The following is a 27,729-nucleotide window of genomic DNA, read 5'->3' on the forward strand; positions in this document are numbered from 1 at the left end:
CTTAGTTTGAAAAACAGCTTTATTGAAGTATGATGAACAAACCACGTAACTTCCACTTAGCATGTACAATTCGATGGGTTTTCGTCTACTGAAGAGTTCTACAATCATCACAACAACCGATTTTAGAGCATTTCCATCAGTTCAAAAACACTCTCCACAGGCCCTACCCCTGGTGTAAGGGGCGACCCTGCCCCGCTGCTGAGATGCAAAGACAGTGCAGGTGGGGGGGGGGGGGGTGGACTTTTGGCAGGTGGGGGAGGAGGAAGCTGGAGAAGGTTGTTGGGGTGGAGGGAAGCAGCACTTCCAGACACACCTTGAGGATGCATCAGATGGAGGGCAAGGCACTGCGGGGCGAGAGGGAGACCAGGAAGCCAAGACAGGGAGGCTGGGTGGTCCCAGGGGCAGCAGGGCGGACGCAGAGCGGTGGGCAGGGGAGCGAGGGAGGGGAGGCCAGGGGCAGACATTGCCTAGTCAACGCCCGAAATTAAGACACGGGTTCAGTGACAATCTTTATTTTTCAAGACGTGCTCATTACCGAGGAATAAAACATAGAAGCAATCAAAACGTATTATTTTCTAACAGATTTCCATTTGGAGCTTCCATCGCCCTTCAACGAAATCACTTTGAAGACTTAAAGAGGCGCCAGCTTCAAATTCCTCCGCATGGAGGGGGGGATTCTCCCACTGGCTGGAGAGGCCCAGGGGAACCTCCTGTTCCTGAAAACTAGCAGAACAGCTTCCCCAGAAGCGGAGAGGTCTCTCTTAGCACAGGGCTGTGCCCAGTGAGTCTGCAGCTTTCCGGTGCGCTCGCTCGCTGCACGGGGGACCAGGAGACCCAGAGACCCGAAGACCTGGAGGCAGGAAGGGGCCTGGAGTGCGGCCGGCCCCCTCGCGCTCCCCCCACTCCCGATGGCACACGCGCTCAGGGGCGGTGCTCGCAGGTGGAAGAGCGGCAGGAAGGTGGCAGCTCAGTAGTAGCCCAGGCACACCTGGTCCATGGCCGACTTTATTCTGTAAGGAACAGGAAGCAGTTGTGAGCCACACCCACCCTGAAGAAACAGACAGGCGTCACCCCGCATGGGACAGGCAGCCGTCACTTACGACAGACCCCCCTCATGATCAGCTCTGGGAACGCACCTCCCCCTCATCCACCCACAGGGAGAGGCGGCAGCCGGGGAGCCCGCGGCCCGCTGGCAGACACGGGGAGCTGCTGCTCCCTGGTGCTCGCAGAGCAGCCCTGACCCTGACCCTGACCCTGACCCTGCAGCCGCCCACGCTGACTGACCTGTCGACGGGATGAGGCACCTCGCAGAGGTTGGCCAGCACGTACAGGTGCCGCAGCGCGTACTCGTACTGGAGGGACACAGACCACAAGGCACGATCAAACGTCATCGTCTCACCACTCGATCGCCTCCTAACTTGGGCGCGGCCCCCTTCTGTGGTCACAGGCGTGAGGCGCCTTGAACAGTCCTTCTTGACCTTTGGGGTCACGGAGCCCCTCCCCACCTTCTGATAATCTGGTCGGATTTATGAACCACCTGCCCCTAAAGCGCCCCGTGCGCGCCGGCTGGCCTGCCTCTTGGCAGGCCGCCGAGAGTCAGGCCCAGGCTGGGGGTCCCGGTTGAGAACCCTCGTGGCTCCGCTCCCCTCTGGCCCCTGCCCCTGACCTGGCTGCCTGGCTTTGCTTCTGGAAACCTGAGTCGGGGAGGGCACACTGATGAGGGGGACGGGTGGTAAGTGAACGTCAAACTGATCATAGTGGGTTAAGACCAAAATAGCCGGGGATGCTGGAACCTGCGGGCCACGGCTGGCTGACGGCTTCCCTAGAGGCACCACGCGGCACTGGCCAGGGAGGGGGCTGTGCAGGGACCTTCCAGCCCTGACACCCTGCAGTCTGCATGCAGTCGGTGCCTCCCCTGACTGCACAGGCCAGGGCCTGACTTCAACAGTAAACCTCGGGCGGAGTCAGACCAGACCAGAGAGAGAGGAAAACCCGTGGGGCTGGTGAGCGGGGGTGGGGCAGGGCGGGGCGGGGCCAGCAGCAGTGTGGAGGGAACGAGGGCTGTGGCATCTGTGACTGGTCAGCGCCCATCCACAAGGACGAGGAGGAGTGTCTAGGGCCTGGATTTATGGTCAGCGAGCTGGGACAGCCTCCTTCCTCTCTGAGCGAGCCTGTTGCCCCCTTAGCCTGGGTGGCACCTTCCACAAGCTAACGCGCCCGGTGGGTGTCCAGGGGACAGTATTAACTGAGCTTCTGGGCTGAAGAGGAAGGGGAGGCCGGTGGCCTGCAGGAGCCGGGGTGCGGCCGGGCCGGGCTCACCGTGGAGGAGTGCCAGTTGAAGCAGTGCGTGCGGAAGTGCGTCACCGCGGCCTTGTAGCAGTCGTGCGCCGTGAGCTCGGCTCTCTGGGACAGGAGCCGCTCCACCTCGTCATCGGACCCCGTGACCAGGTACACGATCTTCCGCACCGACTTCTCGATGATGTTCCTGCTCTGGGGAGGAGCACGCCTTTTCAGGACGCGTCTCACCTAACAAAGCCTCTCTGGGGGGGCCCTGGAGGGGGAGAGGCTCCTCTTCACTCAGCCTCAGCCCCACCCGGCGCGCTGGACCAGCTGCCCGCACACCCGCTCTGCCGACGGCAGAAGGCGTGACGCAGGCGCCCGTGACGGCTGGAAACCTTTCACTGTGTCGTGTCCCCTAGGGGTCTCCTGGCAGGATGGAAACGTCGACACCCAAATACCTGGAGAGCAGGCATGCATGGCCCACTCTGAGGAAAGGGGGGGCATAGAAATCGCACCCCAAATCGATTGTTGCACCTTTGCCCATTCCGGAAACCGTCAAATGGTCACACAGAGGGACCCCAACGCGGACCCTGTGTTCCACCCAGTGAAGAAAACCAGCCTCATTCGGAGGAAGCTGCCGCCTCATGAGCCAGAATCCACAACCAGGGCCTCTGGCTGAGCCTCCCCCAAGCAGAAAGCCACAAAGGCCGTGCGCCCACCGTGTGCCGGACCAGCAGCTCTCCATGCATAAGGCCAGACCCACAGGGGAGCCCAGACCCCACGGGGCTCCCTGGGATCCCGCCTTTTCCAGCGACATAACTGCATGAGGCTGGGTTTTCCTCCCGTACTGCAGCCAGAAGAGCCCAGCAGAGTGAGGGCAGCGGCAGGTACAAGGGCCCAGCTGGTTCCACTACGCTGGGCAGAAGAGACATTTGCAAAAATGTAAAGTACTTCCACTCTTCTCGCCAAAACTGTTTTTCAGGAAATGGCTATTTTTCATACAAAAATACATGAACACGAAATGGGTTTATTACTGTCCTCTCTAAATGAGTTAGTATTTTTGGAATCTCGGTGTTTATCTCTAAAACAGGAAACACTGACATGGCCCGCACAAACACCTGCTCCTCAGGACGAATAAACTGAGACTAGAAGGGTGGGAGAACCGCCAGCTCGCCCCGTGGCGCCGACACAACGTCTGTCCTGGGAAATGAGCCGCCGCGGCTGGAGGGACCAGCTGCCGGAACCCGGGCTGCAGGGCGTGGAAAAGCGGGTTACAGCGGCTCCTGCGCTAAGTGCCACGACCGTTAATAAGTGATAACGTAAGAGTATAAACACTATCTTGCATATGCACAACGGTGAACCTACTTTTGCCCTGCCCCTATATATGAATTTAAAACCCATTTTAATCTTCCCCAGAAAACTCAGGCCATACCCCAGCACATCAGCCCCTGGGCCATGCTGACGGGGGAGGGAGGTCACGCAGAGCCGGCTCTGCAGGCCTCCAGAGGGTGCGTTCCTGGGGGATTCTGGCCACAGTGCTGTGACAAGTAACCCTGCCAGTTCCGAGCAAACCAAGGTGCGACAGAAAACAAACTCAGTAATCATGAATGCCAACCCAAACGTGCTAAAAAGAATTTTAGGCTCTGACTAGGGTTTCCTAAGGCCGCAGAAATGTTTTGTAGACTGGACTTAAAAAACAAAACAAAACGCAGGACTACCTGATAACTCACCAAGCAGCAAGATAAAAATGTCCTCAAAGCAACTGGGTATAAAGGAAAACAAAACCAAAAACTGCCCACGCGCCGTGGCCGCTCGGGAGGACACTGGAAACGAACCCCCTGCTCCGGGCCAGCACAGAGGTCAAGGCCAGCTCGCCGACGAAGAACAAAGACAAGCTCTCTTCTGCCCCCAGGCTCTTGCTCACAGGGAAACCAAGGCCCGCGTCCTTTCCCACACTCTTGGTGGCAGGAGGAGGCGCAGCCCCAGAGGTCTAGCCACCCCCAGCCCGAGCAGCCCTGGGTCTCGTTCCGGTGGCACAGATGAGCGCGCAAGGCCGGAGCAGCCCCTGTTCCGGGACTGACCTCCAGGTGCCTGTGGATCGCCTCGACGAGACGCCTGGACTCCTGCAGGTCATTGGTGGCCATCAGCTTCCTTTTCATGATCATGAGGGGCACCTCGGGGCTGGGAGTGAGGTCGAGGCGCTGGACTGGAGGCAGCGAGAGAGGAGAGCTGGCGGTGTGTCTCATCCCCTGGAACTGCATCAGCTTCATGGTCGAGATCGACTGGGGGTGGGGCAGACGGAGAGGAAGCGGCCCGCTGGAGCGGGAAGAGCAGACGCACCAACCGTGCCCGGGGCCTGGGGCTCACGGACCGCTCCGCCTGGTCTCAGGCCGCAGCGCAGCCTGGAAGGACGTGCGGCGGCAGCGGGTGAGGCAGCACGTCCGAGCACCTGAGGTCCACCGGCGACGGGCTGCAGCCACCCACCGCAGCCTCGCCCAGTCAGCCCTGATGAACGCGCCTGTTTAACTACGCAGGTCCCTTCTGGACCGAGTTGGAAGGAGAAAAGTCTCCAATTTGCAGTCAGAGGGTAAAGGCAGCGCCCTGCTGCTGCAGAGGGAGGCAGGGCCCGGCCCATCCGGGCTCGGGGCTCCACGGGGCCATGGCACGGAAGTTGGGGCGGCTTCTCGCTGTGCATCCGGCCTGTGTTTAGTGCTTTTGATGCACAACCATCTGTCATGCCCCTGATTGCCTTGTGCATGGGGGCTCTGACCACGGAGGGAAGGGAGGCTCAGGGGTTACGCAGCTTGCCCAAAGTCTGATGACTGCGAGTGTGAACCTAGCAAGGTCCGACTCCAAAATGCAGACAGGGTCCCCAGCCGGTGAGTGGCAGAGCCGTCGCTGCCCCGGCCAGCTCGCACCCAGCCCCTGCTGCTCTTCACCAGGACAGGAGCGTCCCGGCCAGTCGGCTGGGGTGGGGCACCGACGAGGCGGGGGCGAGGCCCCCCACTCACCTTGTTTCCATACTGCATGACGTGGCTGGTGTTGGTGTGGGATTTCACGAGCTGGTACTGCTTGTGGAGAGTCTCTTTGGTCAGGTCCTCCTGCAAAAGTGCGAACAGTGAAGTCCTCCAGCTGTCAGAGCCGGAAGGCTAACCTCAGCTGAACAGCCGGCCCCCTGAGGGGCTCACCACGTCCGAGTCCTCCATCCAGTTGACGCTGTACCAGTCGCCCAGGTAGGTGGACCTCTGCTCGTCGTAGTAACAGGCGTAGGAGGACTCGTCGGGGTTGGCAGCTGTGGTCGCATACACTACGAGGAACCAGAGACGCCCGTTAGCCACGTGGTGTTCTGTGCTGCGGGTGCCGCTTGCTGCTTGAGCCTTGGCCTCTTTCCTGCTGCAAATGGAGTGGCCCCCAGAGTTCACGCAGGGAGTGGGGAGACATGGAGGCCCCCAGCACCGCTCCTTCAGTCACGGCACTGCGACTAAAAGGACACGTGGAAGGGAGAGAAGCCGGTGGACAGACACTCTGTGCAGCAGCCAGCAGGCATGCATGCTCGTTAGGACTCGACGCTGTGCTAGAGCAAGGCTGCAAGGTTTTAACAGCCCTGGTGACTTGGAGAATATATTCCCAGTTTAGTTCCTGGAGAAAGTTAACATTTATTGAAGAAACAGATGAGCTGAACCAGTGCAACAGCAATCACTTACTCCCTATCTACCGTGGGCTCGGAACTGTGCTCGACAAATGTCGTAGCCTACAATGATGAACAAACAAATAGGTACTATCTTTATACCCATTTTACAGGTGGGAATACCTGAGGGTGGAAGAGGGTAAGTTACATGTCCGAGATCAAAGCCAGCAGGTACCCCGTCGCAAAGGACAGGCCGGTCCAAAGACTGTGATTTTGGGCCTAAGGGGTTTTACTAGCAGCTGGGTGAGCACCATGGATGGAAACTCACACGCAGATCCCTTCTGCTCTGGCCACTGGTCCTTGGGGGGGGGGGGGGGGGGGGCAGAGGAAGCCCAGAGCTGCCCACCCCGCTTCTGTGTGCCAGGCTGCCCTGGGTGCCTGCTCATGCCGAGTTCTTGGTCCTCCACGCCGGCAGAGTCCGAGACCAACCGCACCCGCGAGCACCGCGCCCACCCAGCCGAGCTCGGAGGCCGGGGCTCCCCGCACCTACCGTTGATGTCGGTGGGCAGGTGCTTCATCATGGACCCGGACTCACAGGCCTCGATGTAGAACACCATCTGCAGGGGAACAGGGGAACGGGCGGGCGCCCTCACACCTTGGCCCGGCAGACCCCTCCCACCGTCACTTCGGCCCTGCCCACTCGCCCGACCCACTCTCAGAGGCCCCCGCTGTCGCTTTGGGAGACCTCTCCGCCGTGAGGGGCTGCCGCCAGAGGCGACAGAGGCTGCTGTCACACAGAATGGGGCTGGAAGTCATCCATCGCTACAAACGATCTGTCAGCTGAAACAGCGCAGAGCGCACGGAGCCACCGAGATGCTCAGGGAGCCGTCTCACCGGCCAGCACAGGGAGACGGCGGTGCGGCAGGCCCGCCTTCCGCGTCTCTGTCGCGTCCGTGCCGGAGCCACGCAGTTCCCGTAAAGGGAGCCACGCGGCGAGCGAGAGCCCAAGTGAACATAAGGTGGTGACATTTTCCTCTCTGCCTGCCCCAAACGGGTGACAGCCCTACGAACAGCGGTCCTCAAAGTAGGGTCCCTACGCCAGCGGCGTCAGTGCCACCTTGGAAAGGCGAGGTCTCAGGCCCCGCCCCAGATCTCTGAGTCAAACTCGGGGGGCAGGGACCCACCTCTTCATTGCAACAAACCCCCGGTGATTCCGATCCACTAGCTAAAGCCCTAGAATCAGAAAAGGCTCACCCTGGGAAACCAGACCGAGCGAAAGGCACCCTCTCCAGGAAACACAGCAGCCGCGGAGCCGTGGGCTCTGCTCCCGCTGCCCCCCTCGCACTCCCCCGCCCACGGGCACCCCACACGTGCGTTACCTTCTGGTACTTCTTGTGCTTGTGCATGTACCGGATGGTCTGGTTCAGGTCCTTCACGTGAAGCTGAAAGGTAAGAACCCCGAGATCCAGATGAGGACCGCGAGAGGAACCATTTGCTGGAAAACCCGCGATGGAGTCCCAACGACGCTCCCGCCCCCGGAGACACGCGCAGCATCCTCCCGGAACACCGCCCCGAGGGCCTCCCTCGTGGATTTATGACAGGCAGGCGAACGTGCTTCCTCGCCCCTTCCTCCGCCCAGAGCACTCAGGGACAGTGGCCTACATTACTGGGCCTCGTGCCACGCTCCCAAGTCCTGCCACGGCCCCGATGCCAGGACAGGGACAGGAACGGGGGGCAACCAGCCGGGGGAGGGGCCTCTGGGGAGATTCCGAGCTGCTGCCGGGACGTGAGACGCCCACCTTGCAGGGTACCGCCACACCCCGGCTTTGTCCTCCATTCTAGCTGTTGCCCGTGAAACGCTATGAAACACTCACATCGTCGTTAGGAAAGGCCAGCAGTCCCGTGGCCCCGTGGTCCGTGAAGTACACAAACACGTGGTCCTGGGGGCCGCTGCCGAGAGAGAGGGCAGACGCACGAGAGTCAGGGCGGCCGTTTCCCACTCCTGCTTCTGCGTCTGAGAAGTCGCCCTGACCAAGCAACCAGGATGTCTGGGGAGTCCGGTCCCCCAACCAGGGACGAAGTCGCTCTGAGCCGCGAGGCACACCCCAGCGCCGTGGGCTCCGAGTCACGGCCAGCGTGGAGCACTCCCGCGCTGGGGAGCTTGGCGGACAGACCAGGTGTGGTCTGGAAAGCGGCCTCCTCTGGCAACTGGGCCTCACCCCAGGCAGCCACACTCCCAATCAGATCTCCCCCAAATGAGTAAGGGGGCCAGGACACACACCCAAACGTGTCCTGCAGCTCCAGCTGGGCCTCCGGGCCCCTCGGCCGGTGCCGTCTGGGATGCCCACCTGCCCACCCCCACCCCCACCGGGGCTCCCACTCCGAGGGCGCTGCTTCGAGGCTGCAGCGACGCAGAAGCTCACTCAGGACCAGAATGGTCCATCCCACACACGCATCCGCCCCTGTTGCGCCTCACACAAGCCTACCTGTGCCCAGGTGTCCCCTCTAGTGTAAGAGCAACAGCCCCACTGGCCGGGCACCTGAGACTCCCTGAAGCCATGCCACTAGAGACCCTGGCGGCACGGGGAAGGGCTAAGGAAGAGGTGCCAAGCAGGAAGCCCTCTCCGACCCCCAGCTGGCGGGGCGAGCACTGGGTCAGTTGTCCCCGGCACGAAGGCTGGCCCTGCACGTGCAGTGTGCTCCTCCCCACGCACTGACCCGTGATCGGGGCACAGGCCTGGCCCTGCAACCTGACCAGCCGAGGGGCTTTGCCACCGGTAGGATGTGCAGTGTGCCAGCACTAGGACCCATGGGCAACAGAACGCAGCAGGCGTGAGTGGTGGGGAACACTTCATTGAGGACGAGGAGGATCCTGGATCACAGGGCTGATGTGGCACAGGAACGGGCTGCCAGAGGAAGCCGCCCACCCTGTGCAGCCTGTCCTCGGTCGGGACGAAGGCTCGGCTCTGCCGCTTCTCCCGGGCGAGCAGGCTGGGAGCCCAGGGCAACTCTGTCCTGGCTGCCAGGTCATGCAGAGAAGTGTCACCCCCACAGAGCAAGTGGAAATTACCTCTTCAAGACCTTCCCAGACCCTTTGCCCTTCACTGCTTCTGCATCACCTCTCAGCACAGCAAGGAAGTTTTCCGGCGTGACATCCTGCAAACGATTGGGAGTCGCAATCAGATGGGCCGTTCCCGGTCAGAGCGTCTGCTGAGCCTGCGGCAGGCCTGGGCTACCAGCTGTCCACATGGCTCCGAGGCCCAGGGCTGGACAGCAAACGCGCTGGACCCAAGACGGGCCCCAGGCGAGATCGATGTTTCGGAGGCGTGTCCCCCACCTCTTCTCAAACAGCATTCGGTCCACGGCTGATGGCACTCAGCAAGCCCGCCATCCCTCCTGGGCCACCGTGAAGTCATGTGGGGGAACCCGAAGATGCTGGTCAGCCGGGACAGTGGCGGACGAAAAGCGTCCCCCTCGGGGGGACAGCGAAGAGGCAGCAGGAACGTTAGCGCTGGGCCCGCCCCTCGCATCCAGCTGGCTGCCTAAAACACTGACTCGGAGAACATCCCGTGTCTTTAAAGGAGATTTCCTAAACTAATCCCCGCTCATTAAAAAAAAAAAAATAGCAATACCCTGCTCATTAAAAAAAAAAATAGCAATATGGGAAAGCACAAAAGAAAAAGAGTCACCAAAATCACACCACTCAGATTCCAGACATTGCCTTATACAGGGTGAGGCAGAAGCAGGCCGTACAAGCAAATGTAAACCTACTTTTGCCCCACTCTGTATAACTCTACAGAGATAATTCCATAAAGACGGGATCATCTATATTACAGGTATGATGTGTTCACTTTAACTGTACTTGAGTTTAAAGGAGAAAACTGAAACTAGAAGAACTGCTAAGCTTCAGAGAAACGTTCATCACCAGGAATATCCGTTCCTAAAACATCGGTCTGATGTTAAGAAAAGAGACTGTGAAACTGTGATTCATAGTATTTGTAACAATGTGTCAGTTTATACAGCCTCAGCTGCTGGGAAAGATGTAATAGTTTGGAAGTGTTAAAAAATAATAATAATTAACGAAAACCTATCTCAGAAAATCTGAAGATGCTCTGCAGGGGGCTGGAGCTGAGAAAACGGATTCTCGGAAGAGCACGGGTGACCTGCAGTCAGGTAAACCGCGATGCCTCCAGCAAACCCGGTGTGGTCAAAGGGAAGGGAAGGCACTATCAGGCTGAACGTGTCAGAAGACTGCAAACTGCAGGCTGGTCAACCACAGCTTACTTCTAACCTTCTTTTCTCCCCCCTCTGCTTTCCATCAGAACTCTCCAAAACGACTCCTCAAGCGCAAACCTTAAAGCAAACGCGCCACACTGACCAGAGTCAGCCTAGAGAGGCCCTGGAGCTAGAGACGCCCCACACAGGGAAAGCCGCCACAGGGAAGAAGAGAAGAAGAGAAGAGCCCGCCGCCGCCTCACCTCCCCAGTGTAGTCCTTCAGGACGCCGGCGTACACATCCGAGCCGTTGGGCCTGTTGATCACCACTCCCGGCGTGGGGTTGCTGAAAACCGAAGGACACAGCTGAGGCCCCGTTGGACACGAACACGGTGACCGCCGTGTTCGTCGAGGACGCTGCTGCCCTCGAGGTGCGTCTCCAAGTGTGACGGGCCTCAGCAGCCTGGGGGTCCCGGCCATCCCGCCAGTCCAGCGCTTGGCAGGAGCGGCGAAGGCCGAGCTCTAACACCCAGGGCAGGGACGGCCGCCCAAGGGTGCTGGCTCCCACCGGAGGCCACACGGCATCTCAGGGGCCAGATCTCGCCAAGAGATCTCAGAGCAAAAGCACTTGTAGAAGAAGACAGGGCGGGAGACAAGACTTCAGTGTAAGAGTTTCGGCGTTAAAGCTCAGAATGGATTGTGAGCTGTGCCGTGACCTCGGCAAAGGGCAGCAGCCTCCACACGGGCCACACCCGGCGGGGGGAGGGGAGGGCCGCCGGGGGGGGGGGGGGGGGCCCCAAGGGGCTGGGGAGATCCAGGCTGGTGAGGTTTCCCACCCATACCCGCCATTCCCGATCTTCTCCAGGAATCAGGTGGGCAGGTGCAAGAAACTATTTGTAAAATTAAACTCAGCGAACAATAAAAGCGAACAGGTATATGAAGGGGGTGGGGTCCAACCTACAAAGGAGCCTCCCACGTCCGGGCTGCGGAGGGGCCCCCCCTGCACTGCCCGCCCGCTCGGAAGTGCGGAGCACGCACCGCAGAACCCGACCATGAGCTCCCCAGGCTGAGAGGCAGCTTCCCACTGCGCTCTCAGCGCTTCCGCAGCCCCAGCCCCACACCCGCTCCGGCCCCGTGGCCCTGCCACCTGCCTGGTGCCCGAGTTCCGCCCGTCCGCAGCTCCACAGGGAGCAGCCCTGTGAGATCTCACTGGTGAGTCTGTCTCCGTCCTAATGTCGGGCCACCACTCCTCTAAGGGTCCCACGAGTCCCTACGCATTTAAAACAGACGCCCCGGAGTTCTCTGCTGCCTGGGAAGGCACCCGCACTTACTCTTCCGCGTTGGCGATGTCGTCGTACATCATCACAATGATCTGCTCGTCGGGAATGCCATTGCGGTGCACGATCTGGTAGGCGTGGCACGCGTCGGCCTGGGGGAAATGGTCCCAGAGGGTGTCAGACAGGGGTGGCCCGGGAGGAGGCCGGTTTTGGGGTTCTAATGAGCGGCAGGCTCTTTCTCACAGAAGGCAGGCTGGGAGTCACTGGTCAGGTCTTTATATTATTTCAAGACATACACATTTATACTTTTGCACTAACTTTTTTAAAATCCCCCCCAAGCTCTTATTCTTTACGCAGTTAATATACATGTGGACTTCACGCCACCCCCCGCCCCAACCACCGCATCCACAGGTGGCAAGGGCCATGGAGAGAAAATCAGTATCATATCAGATTTGACCGAGGCCCGTGAGGACAGCAGGAGGGAGCAGGCACACCACCAACCCACCTCAGTGACAAATCCCCCTAGTATTGGTTACTCCTGTCAGAGAGGGGGGTCATTAAAAATCAAAACCAAAAGCTTAGGAAGAAGTCCAACAGAAGAAATGCAAGACGCCCACACTGAATGATAAAATGATAAAATTCCGCTGAAGGGGATTAAGGAAGATCTGGCTGGACAGAAGGGCATCCCACAGTCACAGATCAGAGACTTGACACCATTAAATTTTTTTTAAACGATCAGCAGGTTTTTACAAAAATTGACAGGATGATCCTAAAATTTATATAAAATTGCAAAAGATCTCAACCGGACAAATTTTGAAAAAGAAGAACAAAGTTGGAGGACTTTCACTTTCTGATTCCGAAACTACTCTGGGGAAAAAACGCAGGCTTTCCATAAATGGTGCTGGGACAACTTGGACATCCACATGCAAAGCATAAACTCGGGCCCTCATTTCACACACAAGTTAACTCAGAATGGATCACAGACTTAAACGAAAGGGCCAGAAAAAACTTCTGGGAGATAACAGGAAGTCCAGGCCCTGAAGCTACAACTGCAGAGATGCCACAGGTCTGACACCAGAAGCACAGTCTACAAAAGAAAAAAATGAGCCCTGGCTGGCGTAGGTCAGTGGATTGAGCGCAGGCTGCGAACCAAAGTGTCACAGGTTCGATTCCCAGTCGGGGCACATGCCTGGGTTGCAGGCCATGACCCCCAGCAACCGCACATTGATGTTTCTCTCTCTCTCTCTCTTTCTCTCTCCCTTCCCTCTCTAAAAATAAATAAATAAAATCTTAAAAAAAGAAAAAGATACACTGAACATCATCAAAGTATAAACTTTCAGCACTTCAAAGACACCGTTAAGAAAATGAAATGACAAGAGAGTACGAGAAAATATTTGCAAAACGTTCTCTAATAGGGCTTGCACCCAGCATATGCAAAGAACTCTTGCACCTCAACAAGGTAATCACCCGGGCAGAAAGAGAAAGGTTTGCGCAGAGGTCACTGGACGACCCACCCACGCGCAGCCAGGCCCTCGGAGGCAGGCACGGCCGGCTGGTTGCGTGAAGGCTCCAGACAGGCAGGCCAAGGTCAGTTACAGGCAGCGTCTGGCACTGATCTGCCCGGGAGCCCCGCCCAAGGGGCCCCCGGTGGGCTTCAGACGGCAGCAGAGCTCGGCCCAACCACGCACGTCAGCGGCACACCCAAAGGGAGATCCAGGCAGGGACCAAACCCTGCTGGAAACAGCTCCAGCTCGGGGGCGGAGGGCGGAGTCTTTACTGGCACTCAAAAGAAATAAAAGCAGGGTTCACCCGAGTAAAGTAATTCGGAAATTCTGTTGAAGGCTACTTGACTCACTTCCCTGGAACACTTCTGACCTAAATGATTTTTCCCTCTTAGAAACAGAAGGGCCGTGCGAGGCGACACTGGAGGGGCGGGTGTTGAGCAAGACTGCGCCCTCAGGACTGCTGAGCTGAGACTGCCATGGCTCAGCACGGAGGTCAGCTCTGATGGGCTTGCTCCTGCATCCTGTGACCTCCTGCTGCAGCCTGCCTGCTCCCGCTCCCTCCTGCTCTGGCCGGCCACCAGCTAGTAAGGTCAACCTGCTTGGGACAAAGGCCAAAATAGAGTGCTCTGGTCTCAGGCACTGTGAAGAGCTGGGGGGTCCACTTTCCAGCCAGGAAGGAGCTGAGAAGGGGTTCTCAAGGTCCGCTCACCCAACGGGTGTATGCATATCACCTCCCGCCACGTGCTCTGAGCGCCGGCAAGGTGAGGCCGGGGCCAGGCTGTGCAGGGCTGCCAGGTCGGGGAGGAGCAGGAATGATGCCCGAGGTCTGTGCAAGCCCAGGGCCCACAGTCTTTCGTGACCCTGCGCTGCGTCAGGCCTGTGCACGGACACCCCCCCCACCCCCAACTCTTCCCCTAACTCAGCCCCGCTCCACCCTCCATCCCGATCTCTCCCCGCCGGGGGCCTCTTCAAAAGTGCCGGGTTCTTTCTTGAAATACAGAAGTGATACTTGGCAACCACACGGATTAATCTCAAGAACACATGCCAAGTCCGTGATTTTCAGTCATTGCACTGCAGGAATTTTTAAAGCATGTGATACCTGACTATTTGGTCAGGGGCACTGACCTCTCTTCCCTGAGATTGTGAAATAAAAAAATAACAACAGCCAGCAGTTTGGTGTGAATGAATCAAAATTACACCCATTTTGTCAGATCTGCAAAAAATAAATTTTTAGGTGTGCTGCAGAATTTTAGCAATTGGTTTACGTGTGCCGTGAGTTGAAAAAGAGTGAAAATCGCGGTGCTAGGTGAAAGAAGCCAGACATGAAAGACGACATATCGTCTGATTCCATTTATGTGACATTTCCAGAGAGAGCAAAATGAGAGACAGGGGGCAGATCTGTGGTTCCATGGGGCTGGGAAGAAACAGGGACTGACTGCACATGGGCTCGAGGGAACTTTCCAGAATGATGGGGGTGTCCTAGAACTGGACCGTGGTGATGCCTGCATCACTGTATGAATTTACTAGAAATCACTCAACCACACACTTATCATGGGTGGAATGGATGATGGCCGCACTGTGTCTCAGTGAAGCTGTTGTTAAGAAGTGGGAATGGCTCCTAGCTTTAAAATACGTAGAGTGAACGATGGCCTTCGAAGATGTACGTGGTGGCGCATCCACCTGACCCTCCATCATCTCATCTCTTCCTTCCTCCTCCCGTACAGGCAAGTTCAAGACCTCTCCCTCCCTCCCTCTCCGCCTCAGCGGAAACCTCCCAGCCCGCCTCCCCTGGGCCCCGGACACACGTGCCCTCACAGCCTTCCTGCCGAGGTGGCGGGCCCCTTCCTCTTCCCCACAGCCGCCAACTCCGGACCCCCACGCATGGGCTCAGCATTCTCAGGCTCCTCTGCCCTCTTCCTCATTCTGGCCCCACTGCCTCCCAATGACCTCCCCTCTCCCCACCCCGCCACTGTTAGCACCTGGCTCACACCTCCCTCCCCTCCCAACTCCTGAGAGCCTCAAAGTCCTTCTAGTGGCAATGAACTTCACCTGCAACCTGCTTCAGCACCCACCCCCACTGCCCCACCCAGGCCTTAGCTATTCTTCCTCCTGTGCACAAGCCTCTCTGCCCGGAAAGAAACCCCCAGCCAGCCCCACTCCTCCCCTGGGGACCTACTTCTTCTCTTTACAAGCCTGTCGAGGACAGGCTGGACAGCTGTCACCACGTGTGCCTGCACTTCAGGACTCTCCCTCTCCCCGCTCCCTAGAGTCGCTCCCACCCCACCGTGGCGAGAATCGCCGTCCCCAGGCCTTGCCCTCCCCCCACTCGGGACGTCCCTCCGGCACCACTTCAGACCAAGCCGCTCCCTGTCGTGCGCGAAGCCCAGCCAACACTGGGACACCGAGCAACCCCATCCGGTCCAGCCCAAACTCGGTTTGAAGAACCCTCGAAAGGCAATGGAAAGGCTGATTTCACTGTGCCTCGAGTACTAATCTCCCCTCCACCGAAGAAATTTGCGGTGATGAGTGCTGTGTTAACCCAAGGGGAACGTAAGCCTCTATCAAAATGTCAGTTCAAACGTCTGTATAGGTTCTACAGGGAGAGTCCTTCCACATGCTTTTAATGATTAGCCTCCAAAGCCAAGAAAGCACACGTCAGCAGCTGGCCGAGCACACGGCCAGGCCAGCAGGAACATGCCCCGGTCGGCGATGACTCAGCACCAGGGTTTCCTCTCTCGGGGCCTCGCATCCTCGCAACTGCAGGATGTCCGTCTGCAGCCACTTCTTCTGCCTTGCTTCCCCTCATCCTATCTCAACGTTATCTTACCCAGGACACTAGCGACACTTGTCCTAAAAAAAGGGGATTTTGTGGGAGCGAAGGGTAATTGGATACTGTATGTCATGGCGTCTGACCAGTATTGTTTGAAGCCGGCCATATGAAAACCAGGGCGGCTGCTGAGTCAGCCTGTGGACTCCCAGTGACCCACATCGAGTCTTCCTCTGGGCGGCCAGACTGGGGGTGGCGGGGGGGGGGGGGGGGACGGGGAGGCCTGACAGCCGAGCAGGCGCAGGCTCAGGTTGCTCCTCGGCAAGTGGGTCAGGCCTCTTGTTAAGTATTAGAAGGAAAAGGGGTCATTTTGCTGTGGCAACAAGTTTCTAATCGAGCCAAGTTTCCTATTCAGCTCACAGATAAAAACCACTCAAGAAATAACTCGCTCAATAATCATCCACTTTAGAGCTTGTGGGAGTTTATCCCGACCACCCGAACCTAACGGAGGGGCAAACCGACACCCTGAGAGGGACACCCACAGGAGACGCTCCCTGGCCGGCCTCCTGGACTCAGGCTCCAGGCCTGCACGGGCCGGCACGGCAGCCACTGGCCACGACGCACGGCGACAGGCGTGCACGGAGTGCGCCGTGCGCAGCACGCACTGGGTTCCAGTGACTCAGTGCGCAGGAAAAAACGTGTGGTGTCTTGTGATCAGCTTTCCATACCGATTGCAAGTGAAATGGTAACAGGTGGACATGCTGGATTAAATAAGATAAATTTCACTTTTTTTTTTTTTACTTTTAAAAATGTAGCTACTAGACAATCGACCACGAGACACGTGGCTGCCTACTGGACAGTGATGCTCCCGAGCTCGTGGGCCTGGGTTCGAATCCAGGCCCGACCACCTGCCAGCCGACCCGCACTGGGCGAAGGGCTGACCCTTTCTGTGCCTCAGCCCGCTCGTTCGCTCTAAAGAGGGAATGAGGACCGGAACTATCGCCTATAACCCACTACAGGGATTAAATGGGTTCACTGGGTACAGGCTCCTAGAAGACGGTCCAGCTCCCCTCCACCCAGAGCCTGGCAACTGCCCGCCGACACTCCGCCTCTGCAGACTCCCCTCATCTGGGCGTCTCAGATAACTGGCGTCCCACAGCACGCGCGGCCTTTTGCAACTGGCTCCCTTTATTCAGCATAATATTTTGAAGGTTCATCCATGTTGAGGTATCACTACTCCCTTTTTTTAACAACCAAATAGTGTCCCCGTGCATGGATGTACCACGGCTTGTGTGCCCGTTCATCGGATGACGGACAGGCACTTGGATTGTCCCCACTTCTTGGCTGTCACTATGATCGTTCAAGCACCGGTTTTCGTGAGAACGCGTGTTCGCTTCTCTTGGGTGGGTGCCTGGCAGTGGAATCCTGTGTTCCATGCTGTGATAACCCTGTGTTTAACCTTCCGAGGAACTGCCAGTCTGTGCCCCAACGTGGCTGCACCGTTTCCCATCCCCCCCAGGAGGCCGCACTTCTAATGTGTCTGCAGACGTGGGTTCTCCCCTGCTTTGTTCTGGGCTGACCTGGTGGAGACACCGGGCAGCTGGGGAGGGGGCTGTGAAGGGACAGCAGCGGGGCGGAGGCACGGAGGGCACAGCGGCTTCGGGAGGCTCTGACCAGAGCCCTGGGCTTCAGTCCTGCTGCACCTCAACCTCCATGTGGCCCCGGGGAAGCCACTTCCTCTCTCCATTTCCTTATCTGTAGGAGGAAGGTGCGGACCAGTGGGTCTCAGCTGGGGATGCCTGATAAAAGCCTGAGATCCTTCCGGCTGAACAGTGGGGTAGGAAGTAGGCGTCGCTCCTGTTGTCCAGAGGGCAGAGGTCGAGGATGCTGCTAAACGTCCTACAATGTGCAGGGCAGCCCCCCAAAGCATGACCTGGTCCCACATGCACAGTCCAAGGCTGAAAACCTCAGGTCAGACTGATGTGACTCGGTGGGGGCCGATTTGAGGAACTGCCAAACTGCTTGCCAAAATAAAGGTGCCCTTCTGTAACCCCCAGCAACGTGAGGGTTCCCACTTCTCCACGGCCTCGCCAACACACACACCCTTGCCAGCCTAAAAGCAGTGTAAATGGCTCTTTAAAAGGTCGGTTCTATTAACGAGGTCCAGGATTGTTTACTGAACGCCAGTGCCATAAAAAAGAGATGAGTCACCTCACCTGGTGCCTGTAATTAAACCAGCCGTTGGAACCTGCGACGATGACCACCCAGTGCTTGCCTCCGTCCTCGGGGTTGTCCTGGGGAGCGGCACTGGCCCCCAGCACCAGGCTGAGCAACACGGCTATTGCCCAAATCATTCTGGGCCCTGGCATTCAACCGCAGACACCTGGGAAGGAAAAAGCAGCGTCAAGCAACAAAGGGATGGGAAGAACAGAATATTGTTGGACCCTGAGAAAGCGGGCCAAATGCTAAGACCATGCAGCCGTCAGGCAGAACGTGCTGCGGATAAAAAGGGTGACGGTCGAATTTTAGTTTTAGCTCTGCGGCCCTGTTCCCCCAGGTGGAGAAGGGGGCGGACTGCCTGTGCCTGCCAACAAATTCAGCACAAGTTATAGTTATGAGTGCACACCAAAGAATACCCAGAAAACCCCCTGAGCAGCCTTGAAAGGTTTGTCACAACTTGGAATGCAGCAGATAAAATTCATCAGTCAAATCCAGTGCATTAGAAAAGTATCCGTCTGGCCAAGCAGCTCAGTTGGTGAGAGCATCGCCCTGATACGCCAAGGTTGCAGGTTCAATCCCTGGTCAGGGCACATACAAGGATAACCAATGAATGCATACATAAGTGGAACAACACATTGATGTTTCTCCTCCCTCTCTCTCTCCATTCCTTTCTCTGAAATCAATTTTTTAAAAATGTCTACCACATACTACGACCTGTTTGCAAGAAAAGAACATGCATGCAATGTGTGCACAGAAGAATGTGGGAGGCAGACATAAAAATGTAACAGTGGTTATTACTGGGTGGTAGGTGGGGTTAAGAATGATTTTCATTTTCGTATTTGTCTTTCTTTTTACTACAATTAATGCATACTACTTATATAATAAGGTGTGTCAACACTCAGTCTATGTTCAATACAAACACTGAATGACCATTTATTAGTCAGTGAGCAACAGTCAGACACGGGCAGCCTAATTCACTGTCTTTGTGTACACTTAACCCGCTCACACGTATCCTGTACAGATGGCAAGGCAAACACTCCGACCCTGGTTTTACAGGAACTTGCCCAAACCCCCGAGACTCAGCTCTGGCCAGAGACCAGGCACGCCTTCTGAATTCCGGGAGCATCCTTTCTGCTCCATGGTTCTGCATCTCAAGACTTTGCCCAGTGAAGCGCACGCCCAATTTTATACTCTGTCGTCAAAACCTGACACGCTATTCTGAAGCACCGAAGGCGAGCCCAAGGCCGAGTCCCGGCCACCGTTCATTACTCAGCTCAGACCCTGCCCTGTGTCCTGAAGATGCCTCTGTGACACACACAGCCTCCCTGTGAGGCGAAGGCCAGGCCTGTGGTTCTGAGATAAGAGGGAAAACACCCTCTGAGCTACAGGGACTCGGGGCAAAGAGTCTGCGAGGTCGGGCGAGAGGGAACCGGGGAGAGACAGCACCCCTGTCCCCAGAGCTCCTCAGGGGCCCCACCAGGAGGGGCGACGGTGACTGCTGGGGTGGCCCACCCAGCGGCTCTTCGATTCTGAGCTCGCCCTTCACGGCTGGCCGCACCTAGGCCTCCCTGGGAAGCCTTCCCTGGGTAGGGGCCAGCAAACGTTTTCTCTGGAAGGCCGGACAGTCGATAGTCCCAGCTTTGCGGGTCACGCCAGCCTGGGGCACAGCAACCCAACGCCCCCACTGTATCACACCAGCAGCCAGAGACAACAGGGGAACCCCTGGACTCGGCAGCGTGGCACTGAAGCCAGCCGTCTCCCGGCCGCCCCAGGCTGCCAGCAAGTGTCCCCTCCACCCACAAGGCAGGTGCACCGGCTGCGCGTCTCACCCACCTGTCCTGGACAATCATTAAACAGGGCCCTGGTCTGCACACCCGGCCCTTCTGCGTTTGGCTCCTGTGACTTAGGCCTGCAGAGCTTCATTCCTCCGCAGGCACACTCCTTCCCTTCGTGTTCGGGGACAAAGGGAGTAAATGAAATCCCCGAATCCAGGGGCTGCCCTGAGAACAGTGGAGTGAACGCCGGCAACTAAACCACCTCAATGAGCAAACACCGTGACAGCTGCTGAAAAAGCACCGCCGGGTTAATTTTAGAAGTTCAAGTGTACCTGTCATTCTTCTTCTAAAATACTAGCAAGCTGCTCCTCTGTGAAGAAGGGCCTTATAAATAGTGATGTTTGTATAGTTAACATGTGGTGACGGTTCTCTTCTATCGCTTTGTTTTTCTTATAAATAGAGTGTCATTCCTTGAACACCGCGGCAAGTTAAAAGCCCCCCCCAGTCGGACACTGACTGGAGGTGCCACCTGAAAAATACATGCACTGATACTATTTTGGAACATGCCCAGGGGCCTGGGGTGGGCAGGAGACGTGAAAGCACCATCATAATCATCCCATCACCTCAGCCATGAGCCCGAGTCAGAGCAGCTGACCTCAGACGGCCATTTCCACCTGATCAGCAACATTCTTGGCTGCGGCACAAATAATCTTGAGCATGCCTATTATTCTTGTTTCAGCAAAGTGAAAAGTCCATGAAGTAAAAGCAATGATCCCTGCAAACCCAGCTCTCTGGCTGCTGTTCTGCAGTCCGCCCACCTACCCCGTCCAGGGGACAGGGCTGGCACACCCCCCAGGGGCTCTCAGCCCCGGAGAGGAGGCCAGGTGGACAAAACCCTTCACGGAGCTGACGGTCCAGTGGGAAGAGACGGGCCAGGGGAAGACACGGTTTGCCAGGTGGTGGGGAGAGCTGGGGACAAATGCAAGGCAGGAGAGGGAGTCCGGCAGGAGTGCGAGGCACCCTTTTCAGAAGGGGAGGGTTGGGGAGGTGAAGGAGCCCACCCCTTTGCAACGGCAAAACCCGGGAAGCAACACTAATGGTGATGTCATGGAGGTACACGCTCATAAGCGGGGACTGTGAAGCCTTTCAAAAGAGTAAGGCAGACCTCGATGTGCCAGGTGCACCGTTAGGGGTACCTGTTCAGTCTGCTAGACATTTGCAGGGAGAAAATGACAGCTGACAGTCTCACACAGGAAGAGGAGCACGTCTCCTGGGCACAGGGTGGGAGAGTGGATACCTGTGGGTGTCTGCCCCCAGGTCACGCAACGTGCAAGGCGCCTCGCACACACCTCACCACCGAGGGGGGCCAGCCTCACAACCCCCTTCAGACACCTGAGGAAACTGAGGCTCGGCTTAGAGGCACGTCCTGGAACCTGGCACTGCTGGTGAGTGACACAGACCTGACTCCCGCCCGAGACTGCCTGCTTCCACTGCCTCATCTCGCTGCTCATAAAAGAGTTGTTTATTTGAACGTCTGGGGGCCCTGCAACCACAGATGGGGACGCTACACCCCACACGTGGGGCCCGATCAGGGAGCGGGCCCCTGCGCTTCCTCCAGCAGCAGAACACCCACACTCCTCTTTGCCACCCTACTAGGCTGAGGCACTCGTGGGCTGATCCAAAGTCATGGTCAAGGGACAGGCCTTTACGAAAGAGTTTCACCAGCGTCAGATGACGAGTCCTCTGCTGTTCCCACCTGGTCCCGTGACCCCCTCAGGTTACCAGGCTACGCTAGGTCACTGACTCAACTGGAGGATTCTGCGTGACTTCAAGAAGTGTGCCAGCAGTGGGGCTCGCTCCATTCGGGAGGTTTGGATCCACTGGAGGTAAGTCGTCACCAACAATGTCAGAAGTAAGGCCACGGTCACATGATCATCTCTCCGGCAGCCAAACCCAGGTCTGACACCAAAGCCCACACCTTAACCGCTGTGGCTGTGACCTCCCACTACCAGACCTGATTTGCTACTGGCTCTGGGTTGGAAACAGCGAAGCATCAAAGCCACGCTAGGCAACGATGTCTGAAAAGATGCCCTTGATCCTGCTCTCTGCTCTCCGGGAGTGAGTTCATGATGAAATCATCACGTGGGGGGTGCCTGGCTGAATCAACACGTGACAAGGACCTCCTCCTTGACCCAGCTCGAGCCAAGCTCCTCTGAGCCCTCCTCCCGAGGCACGCTTTGGCCTGCTGAGCTCAGTTTCAGCGAAAATCCTGTGAGAATCTCCCACCTCTGACATCCAATCAACTTCTTCTCAGTAACTTTCCAGCCGCTGAGCTCTCACGCTGTCCACACGTCCCAGCCATCCTTGCTGTGGTCAGAGTTAAGCCCAGACCTACACCAGAGTCTCTCTCCCCTAATGAAGCAGCTGAAATACAGTAAAAACCCCCCTCACTGTTTGTAACAAGCGTCCGGTGCAGTTTCTCCTTCGCACAGGACTCACAGCTGCTAAGTCGGGGAGGACGTGACAGCCCCTCTGGGCCACACTGTCCATCCGTGAACTGAGATGGTAAGAGCAAATAATATTGGGAGAATATTCAGTTCTCAAAGTCTTTGATTCCCTGTTTAAAAAGTGTCATTAGCCCTGGCTGGTGTGGCTCAGTGGATTGACCACTGGCCTGTGAGCCTAAGGGTCACCGGATCGATTCCCCATCAGGGCACATGCCTGGGTTGCAGGCCAGGTCCCCAGTGGGGGGGTGCATGACAGGCAACCACGCATGGATGTTTCCCTCTCTTCTTCCCTCCTCTCTCTCTCTCTCTCTAAAAATAAATAAATATTTTTAAAGGAATGTATTGTGTTCAGGATAATCAATTTTGTCCTGTAGGAAACATTTCTGATTTGATGGCAAATTAGATTCCAGATTTGAGCATATATTTCTAGGGTATCTAATATCTAAAAATTATACAGGAATTTTTTACAACTCTGTAAAGCTGTGGATAACAACAATGAAAATAGTTCCCGTCTAAAAACATTCAGATATGTCTGTACTTTGGAATCTCCTTAGAACTGGTTGTAACGCCTCACTAAGTTTCTTCGCTAATGAGTTAAATATAATCTTGAACACCAGTTCATTTTTATATCTGTACAGTGATGACTTTACCTTTTTTTTATGACATCCTTTAGTGTCTCCACACTTGCACTTCTTTAAACAATAGAGTTTATCACGTGGTAGGCAGAATGACACCCCCACTCCCAAAGAGGTCCACCCGAAATCCCCGATTTATAAATACACCACTTTTCATAGCAATGGGTTTCATCAGATGTCAACTTTACCTTTTTTTAAAAAGAAAAAACCCTTTAACATTACAAAAAATATAACCAACAATTGTATTTCAAAATAGTCAAAAATTCATTTTAAAATCTACTAATGGTGAGAAGAATTTAGAAATCTAGCACAGTAAATTTGGCCAGTGGTTAATGGTTTTTCCGTATCTTTACTTTCTCTACTTATTTGCATTTGAATTTCTTTTACCCAAATGACTATTTTTGAAATCTGGCATCAATATAGTTTGCAGTCTTCTCTCCAAATAACTTTTATAGCTAGGTCTTAGTTAAGTAAGTTAAACTTTATTCCAATTTATGTTTCAAGAAATTGAAGGGTAGATACCGAAATATAGGATGTACAAAATATAACACAAAACACCTGTTATTTATCACTCAAGCCATCAACTATTAATATTTTTTAAATCTATTGTCTCTTTCCCTATAAAACAAAACATTACAGATGAAATTTTTCCCCATTTCCTCTCCCATTCTCCCTACACCACTAGGTAACCACGTTGGGAAGTTAGCATTTCTTTCCAATAATGAATTATATATTTTAAAAACATATCCAATTTCTATGCAGTCCCTTACTAATGGCCATTTAGGCTGCTTCAATCTTTTTACCCTTATAAACTATGTTGCAATGAACATCCTAATACTCCTCTCCTTGTATACAAATGACTAAGATACTTTCTAGAAGTGGAACCAGTGGGTATCTTAAGAAATACCCATTCTGCCCTGGCTGGTGTGGCTCAGTGGAGTGAGTGCTGGCCTGTGAATCAAAGGGTTGCCAGTTCGATTCCCAGTCAGGGCACATGCCTCGGGTGCGGGCCAGGTCCTCAGTAGGGGGCGTGCAAGGGGCAACCACACACCGATGTGTCTCTCCCTCTTTCTCCCTCCCTTCCTATCTCTCTATAAATAGATAAATAAATAAATCTAAAAAGAAATACCCCTTCTGTACCCACTCTGCCGGCAGCTAGTGCTCTAAGGTACACTTCCACTAGAAGTGAAGCCTTTCCTCAAATACCTATCGCCTCTTGATAGTATCAAATTTACCATTTTTTAATTTGAAATGGTTTTTATTCTACACTACCTGCTGGCAGGGCATTCTGTGCCCTGTCCCTGTCCCAGGGCTGCACGGCAAATACAACACAGAACAATGGCCTCCCCATGCTCATGGGGGTGGGCTTTTCACACTGTGTCCACGGGTCAGTCTTCCTCTGGGTCATGGGGGCCCAGGTACTCGCACACGGCGTCATAGGGAAGCTCCAGCAGCCGATTCTCTCTCTGCAGGTGAACCACGGCCCGGCTCTGCTCTCTGTCCCCGCCCAGCAGACGGCCCACCATTCCAGCCTGTGGCCCCAGCACCACCATCACGCGGCTGCCCTGGACCCTGGGGACGAGTGTCTCCAGCATGTCTGCCCTGACACCTTCCAGGACCTGGCCATCGTCTGTCCGACATACACAAGTATCTGGACTGAGGACATCTTCAACGGTCATCTTGGTGTTGTAATACCGGCCACCCCCGCGCAGTTTGTCCACGAACCGCACATGCAGGTCCCTGTGCAGCCAGTGCCGGCTCCCGGAGGCTGCTGCTCTCTCGCTCTGGGATGCAGGCTCGCCTTGCTGGTCTGGAAGGCGTTTCCTCTTCCTCTCTCCCGCTCCCTGCCGGGTGGGGAGACCCTGATCCTGGAAGGCTTTCCCTGATGAGGCTGTTCTGTTCTGTCGCCCTGGAGAAGTTTTGCTCGCTTGGCCGAGACCCAAGGAGTTTTTGTTAAATTCCTGCTGGGAGACAGGCCGCAGGCTGTACTCACTAACAGTCACCGAGCGGCTCCCCACGACCAAACGAACCACGGCCCGAACATTGTCGGGATCGAGACCCTCCACCTTCCCGTAGAGGCCTCGGTGAGGGCCAGAAAGAACCACCACAGCCCCTCCAGGCACCAGTCCTCGAGGCTGGTCCTCCTTAGCCTCCTCTTGCTGCTCACCTGGCCCCAGCAGGTGGCAGGGGCGGGCGGGGGCCAGGGCCTGGATCTCAGTCAGGTTGGCGCCCAGCCCTAACCCTTTAGGCCTCAGCGAGTCGATGCGGGGCTTCACCACTTGACTGAAGGTGCGGCCGATGCCCTGGCCAGGTTTCCAGCCCATGCCCCGCAACATGGCCAGCCCGTAGGCCTCCACTGGGACTGCCTCGTAATCAGCCTCCTTGGGTGCTGTCTCAGCCCGGGAGTCACTGTCTGCCCCTTCCTCACTGGGGGCGCATCTCTTCTGGATCATGGGGATAGCAAGCGTGGGGTTGACACCCGCATTCTCTTCCCCCTGCAAAGACTTCTTGGATTCTTCAATGACCTCCTTCACAGCCTGGGACGGCAGCGCACCCACCTCGGCCTCAGTAGCTGTGGATGGGCCAGGGGCCTGGGCCAGTGGCTGCCTTTGGGGGCCACTCTGGGTCAGAGGGATGATGAGATCCTCGGGGGCTTCTGAGGGATTAACACTCTGCAACTCCCTCCCTTCCACAGTCTTTAAGAAATCCTTCTCTCCTGGAGCCGCGCCCAGGCCGTCTACCCGGTCTACCAGCTGTCTTTGGGCAGCTGTGCGAATAAAGCCAAACGAAACTGGGGAAGTGGAGGGTCCCACCAGCTGCAAAACACCCTCCTTGGTGTCCACCATCTTGCCCCTCTTCGAACTTTATTTCTAATCTGATGGGACATAAAGTAATCTGGTTATGGGTCTAATTTGCATTTCCCGGGTTACAAAAGTCTTATCTGTTTAATCATTCTGATTTCAACATCTTTGATACATGTGACCATTTCCCCACCATGAACTGAGATTGAGTTATGAGCTACAAAGCAACTTCTGCAGTTAAAAAAAGAAATGCTGGGCCTTTCCTCAATAGTCATGGGTTTGAAAATTGAAGGGACAGAGTTCTCTTCAATATATTTTCATCAAACAGGACTGGGTGGGGTGTGTTCCACCTTCACACCAGTTCACCATTCCTCCTCTCCTGTCCCTTCCCACTGCAACTCTCTCAAAACCCTCAGCAGTTCTCCTGGGAATCAGTGCCTATGAGCTCCCTAGTGTGACAGCTCCCTGTCCAATGCTTGTCTCCACTACAGAGTATCTAAGATACACAGTTACTGAATCCAGCTTTCCGGACAAAACCCAGATCTCTTCCAGCAGCACAGGAGGCCCGACAAGATGTACCTCTCTATTCTCACGGTTCATGAAATTCACTGCCCACATGAAATCCCTCGCTCCAGGCTCCAAGACTCCACCCCCCAAATTGATGCTCTTTCCATGCCTTCGCCACGCTGTTTTCCAAGTGAAACATTCTTCTCCTCCATCTCACTAGCTCCTGCCCATCCCTCGAACTCCATTCAAGCATCCCCTTCTCAGCAAAGGTCTATCTACCGCTTCCCATAGGATTAACGCTGCCCATGTACCACTGGGCTGGTTCGCTGTAGACTGCCTTTGCCCTTTGCAAGATAATCCCAGCTCAAGAAGCTTACTACGGCTCTGTAAATGTTTGCTAAAAGTTGAGCTACTCCACTCATTACACACCACAAGGCAAGTGTCTCAAACCCCGGGCCTTTATTTTCATCTATAAAAGGAAACACCTGACATAAGCTTTGTTCTCCCAGCCCCAAGATCCTACAATTCTTGCCACGGAATAACCTATGTAGGCATAACCTCAACTCAGACAGTTAGGGGCAGGGCACCAAACCCAGCTAACTTTCACTTCTGTGGTTGATGGGTATCACCTTGTAATTCCCACCAGCTCAGACCTCTGAGAACGAGGGCTTCCCTGACTTCTCAGAAGCAATGTTTCTATGCAGCTTTGGGCATTTTTGGTGTTGTCCCTAACAGCCCTTCCCCTGAGGCTCCTACGGAGAACTGGCTGGAAAAGGGTGCAACCCTCCGCACTGAAAGTACCCACAGCGTGAACTGTCCCTGGTTTGGAAAGGTCGAAACCGAGCCCCAGACCCTGCCGGGCCTTCCCGGGCTGGGGGACCTCAGCGAAGGCCCCCTCCCCTCGCGCCTGTCCCGCCCCACTCTCGGAGGTGGGGCCTAGGCCTCTGGCCGGAGCGTGTGCAACCGAGAGCCCACCACCACCGTCACCACCACGCCCACCAGATGGCGGGCAGAGGAGGTCACGGGCGTTCCCTAGGGAATTAGTCGTTTCCCTAAATTCTCCTTCGCAAGGTGAGACACGATTACTCAGAAAGGGCCAGTGAAACTGAAAATCCCTATTGTGAGGCCATGAGCCTCCGCAGCAGCCGCGCGGCCTAGGCCCGGATGTTACCTGCGGCGGGTGACCACGACGGTGACGGCGACAGCAGGGGCAAGACCGTGGGAACCGCTCGCGACGCGCAGCCTCCGACGAACCTCCTCCTGCCGTCCGCCCTGCAGTGATTGCGGTGTTGCGCCCTACGTCTCCCTTTTGGGAGCCGACTGCGCCGCGCTGATTGGTGAAGCTTTGGGGCGGGGCGTCTGCGAAAACCAATGGGTGGTGGCGAGGAGGCCGGCGAGCACAGGCGACTACCAGTCCCTACGTGCAACCGCCGGGGCTTTAAGTGCCCCTCGGCCAGCGGAGCTTCGGGGTCGAGCGTGCTTTATCAACCACGGTCAGAAGTCCAGGGGCTTGGGGGAACCAGAGACTTAGTAATTCCAGGAATGTCCACTAAAGAATTAAAAGCACTGCACAGAATATTTTAACCCATTGGTTTCTAAACTTGCACGCACAC

General features: G+C 56.0%; 2 protein-coding genes across 2 annotated transcripts; both read right to left on the reverse strand.

Moving 5' to 3' along the window:
* Position 1: 1 nt before the first annotated feature.
* Positions 2-27,434, reverse strand: LGMN (legumain). Its single transcript, XM_028506843.2, has 14 exons — positions 27,288-27,434; positions 17,888-18,054; positions 11,454-11,551; positions 10,387-10,468; positions 8,979-9,064; positions 7,783-7,858; positions 7,288-7,350; positions 6,459-6,525; positions 5,469-5,587; positions 5,292-5,381; positions 4,362-4,562; positions 2,320-2,490; positions 1,285-1,352; positions 2-1,010 (listed from the first exon to the last, which is right to left on the reverse strand). The coding sequence occupies exons 2-14, from the start codon at positions 18,038-18,040 to the stop codon at positions 968-970; spliced, it is 1,317 nt and encodes a 438-aa protein (XP_028362644.1). The 5' UTR covers positions 18,041-18,054; positions 27,288-27,434; the 3' UTR covers positions 2-967.
* On the reverse strand, positions 23,534-27,374 carry LOC114492511 (G-patch domain and KOW motifs-containing protein-like). The gene is made up of 2 exons (XM_036013387.1): positions 27,288-27,374; positions 23,534-25,683 (listed from the first exon to the last, which is right to left on the reverse strand). Exon 2 carries the CDS (start codon positions 25,652-25,654, stop codon positions 24,197-24,199), a length of 1,458 nt encoding a protein of 485 aa, XP_035869280.1. The 5' UTR covers positions 25,655-25,683; positions 27,288-27,374; the 3' UTR covers positions 23,534-24,196.
* Positions 27,435-27,729: the final 295 nt, after the last annotated feature.

The sequence above is a fragment of the Phyllostomus discolor genome, chromosome 1 (assembly GCF_004126475.2).
Source record: "Phyllostomus discolor isolate MPI-MPIP mPhyDis1 chromosome 1, mPhyDis1.pri.v3, whole genome shotgun sequence".
Classification (NCBI taxonomy): Eukaryota; Metazoa; Chordata; class Mammalia; order Chiroptera; family Phyllostomidae; genus Phyllostomus; species Phyllostomus discolor.

Excerpts from the sequence above, each read along its gene's own strand:
- LGMN (XM_028506843.2), bottom strand. The coding sequence starts at position 18,040 with ATGCCAGGGCCCAGAATGATTTGGGCAATAGCCGTGTTGCTCAGCCTG. Across the intron at positions 2,491-4,361 it reads CGATCCACAGGCACCTGGAG|AGCAGGAACATCATCGAGAA; the intron begins GTCAGTCCCGGA and ends GCTCCTCCCCAG. Across the intron at positions 1,353-2,319 it reads TCAACTGGCACTCCTCCACG|TACGAGTACGCGCTGCGGCA; the intron begins GTGAGCCCGGCC and ends GTGTCCCTCCAG.
- LOC114492511 (XM_036013387.1), bottom strand. The coding sequence starts at position 25,654 with ATGGTGGACACCAAGGAGGGTGTTTTGCAGCTGGTGGGACCCTCCACT.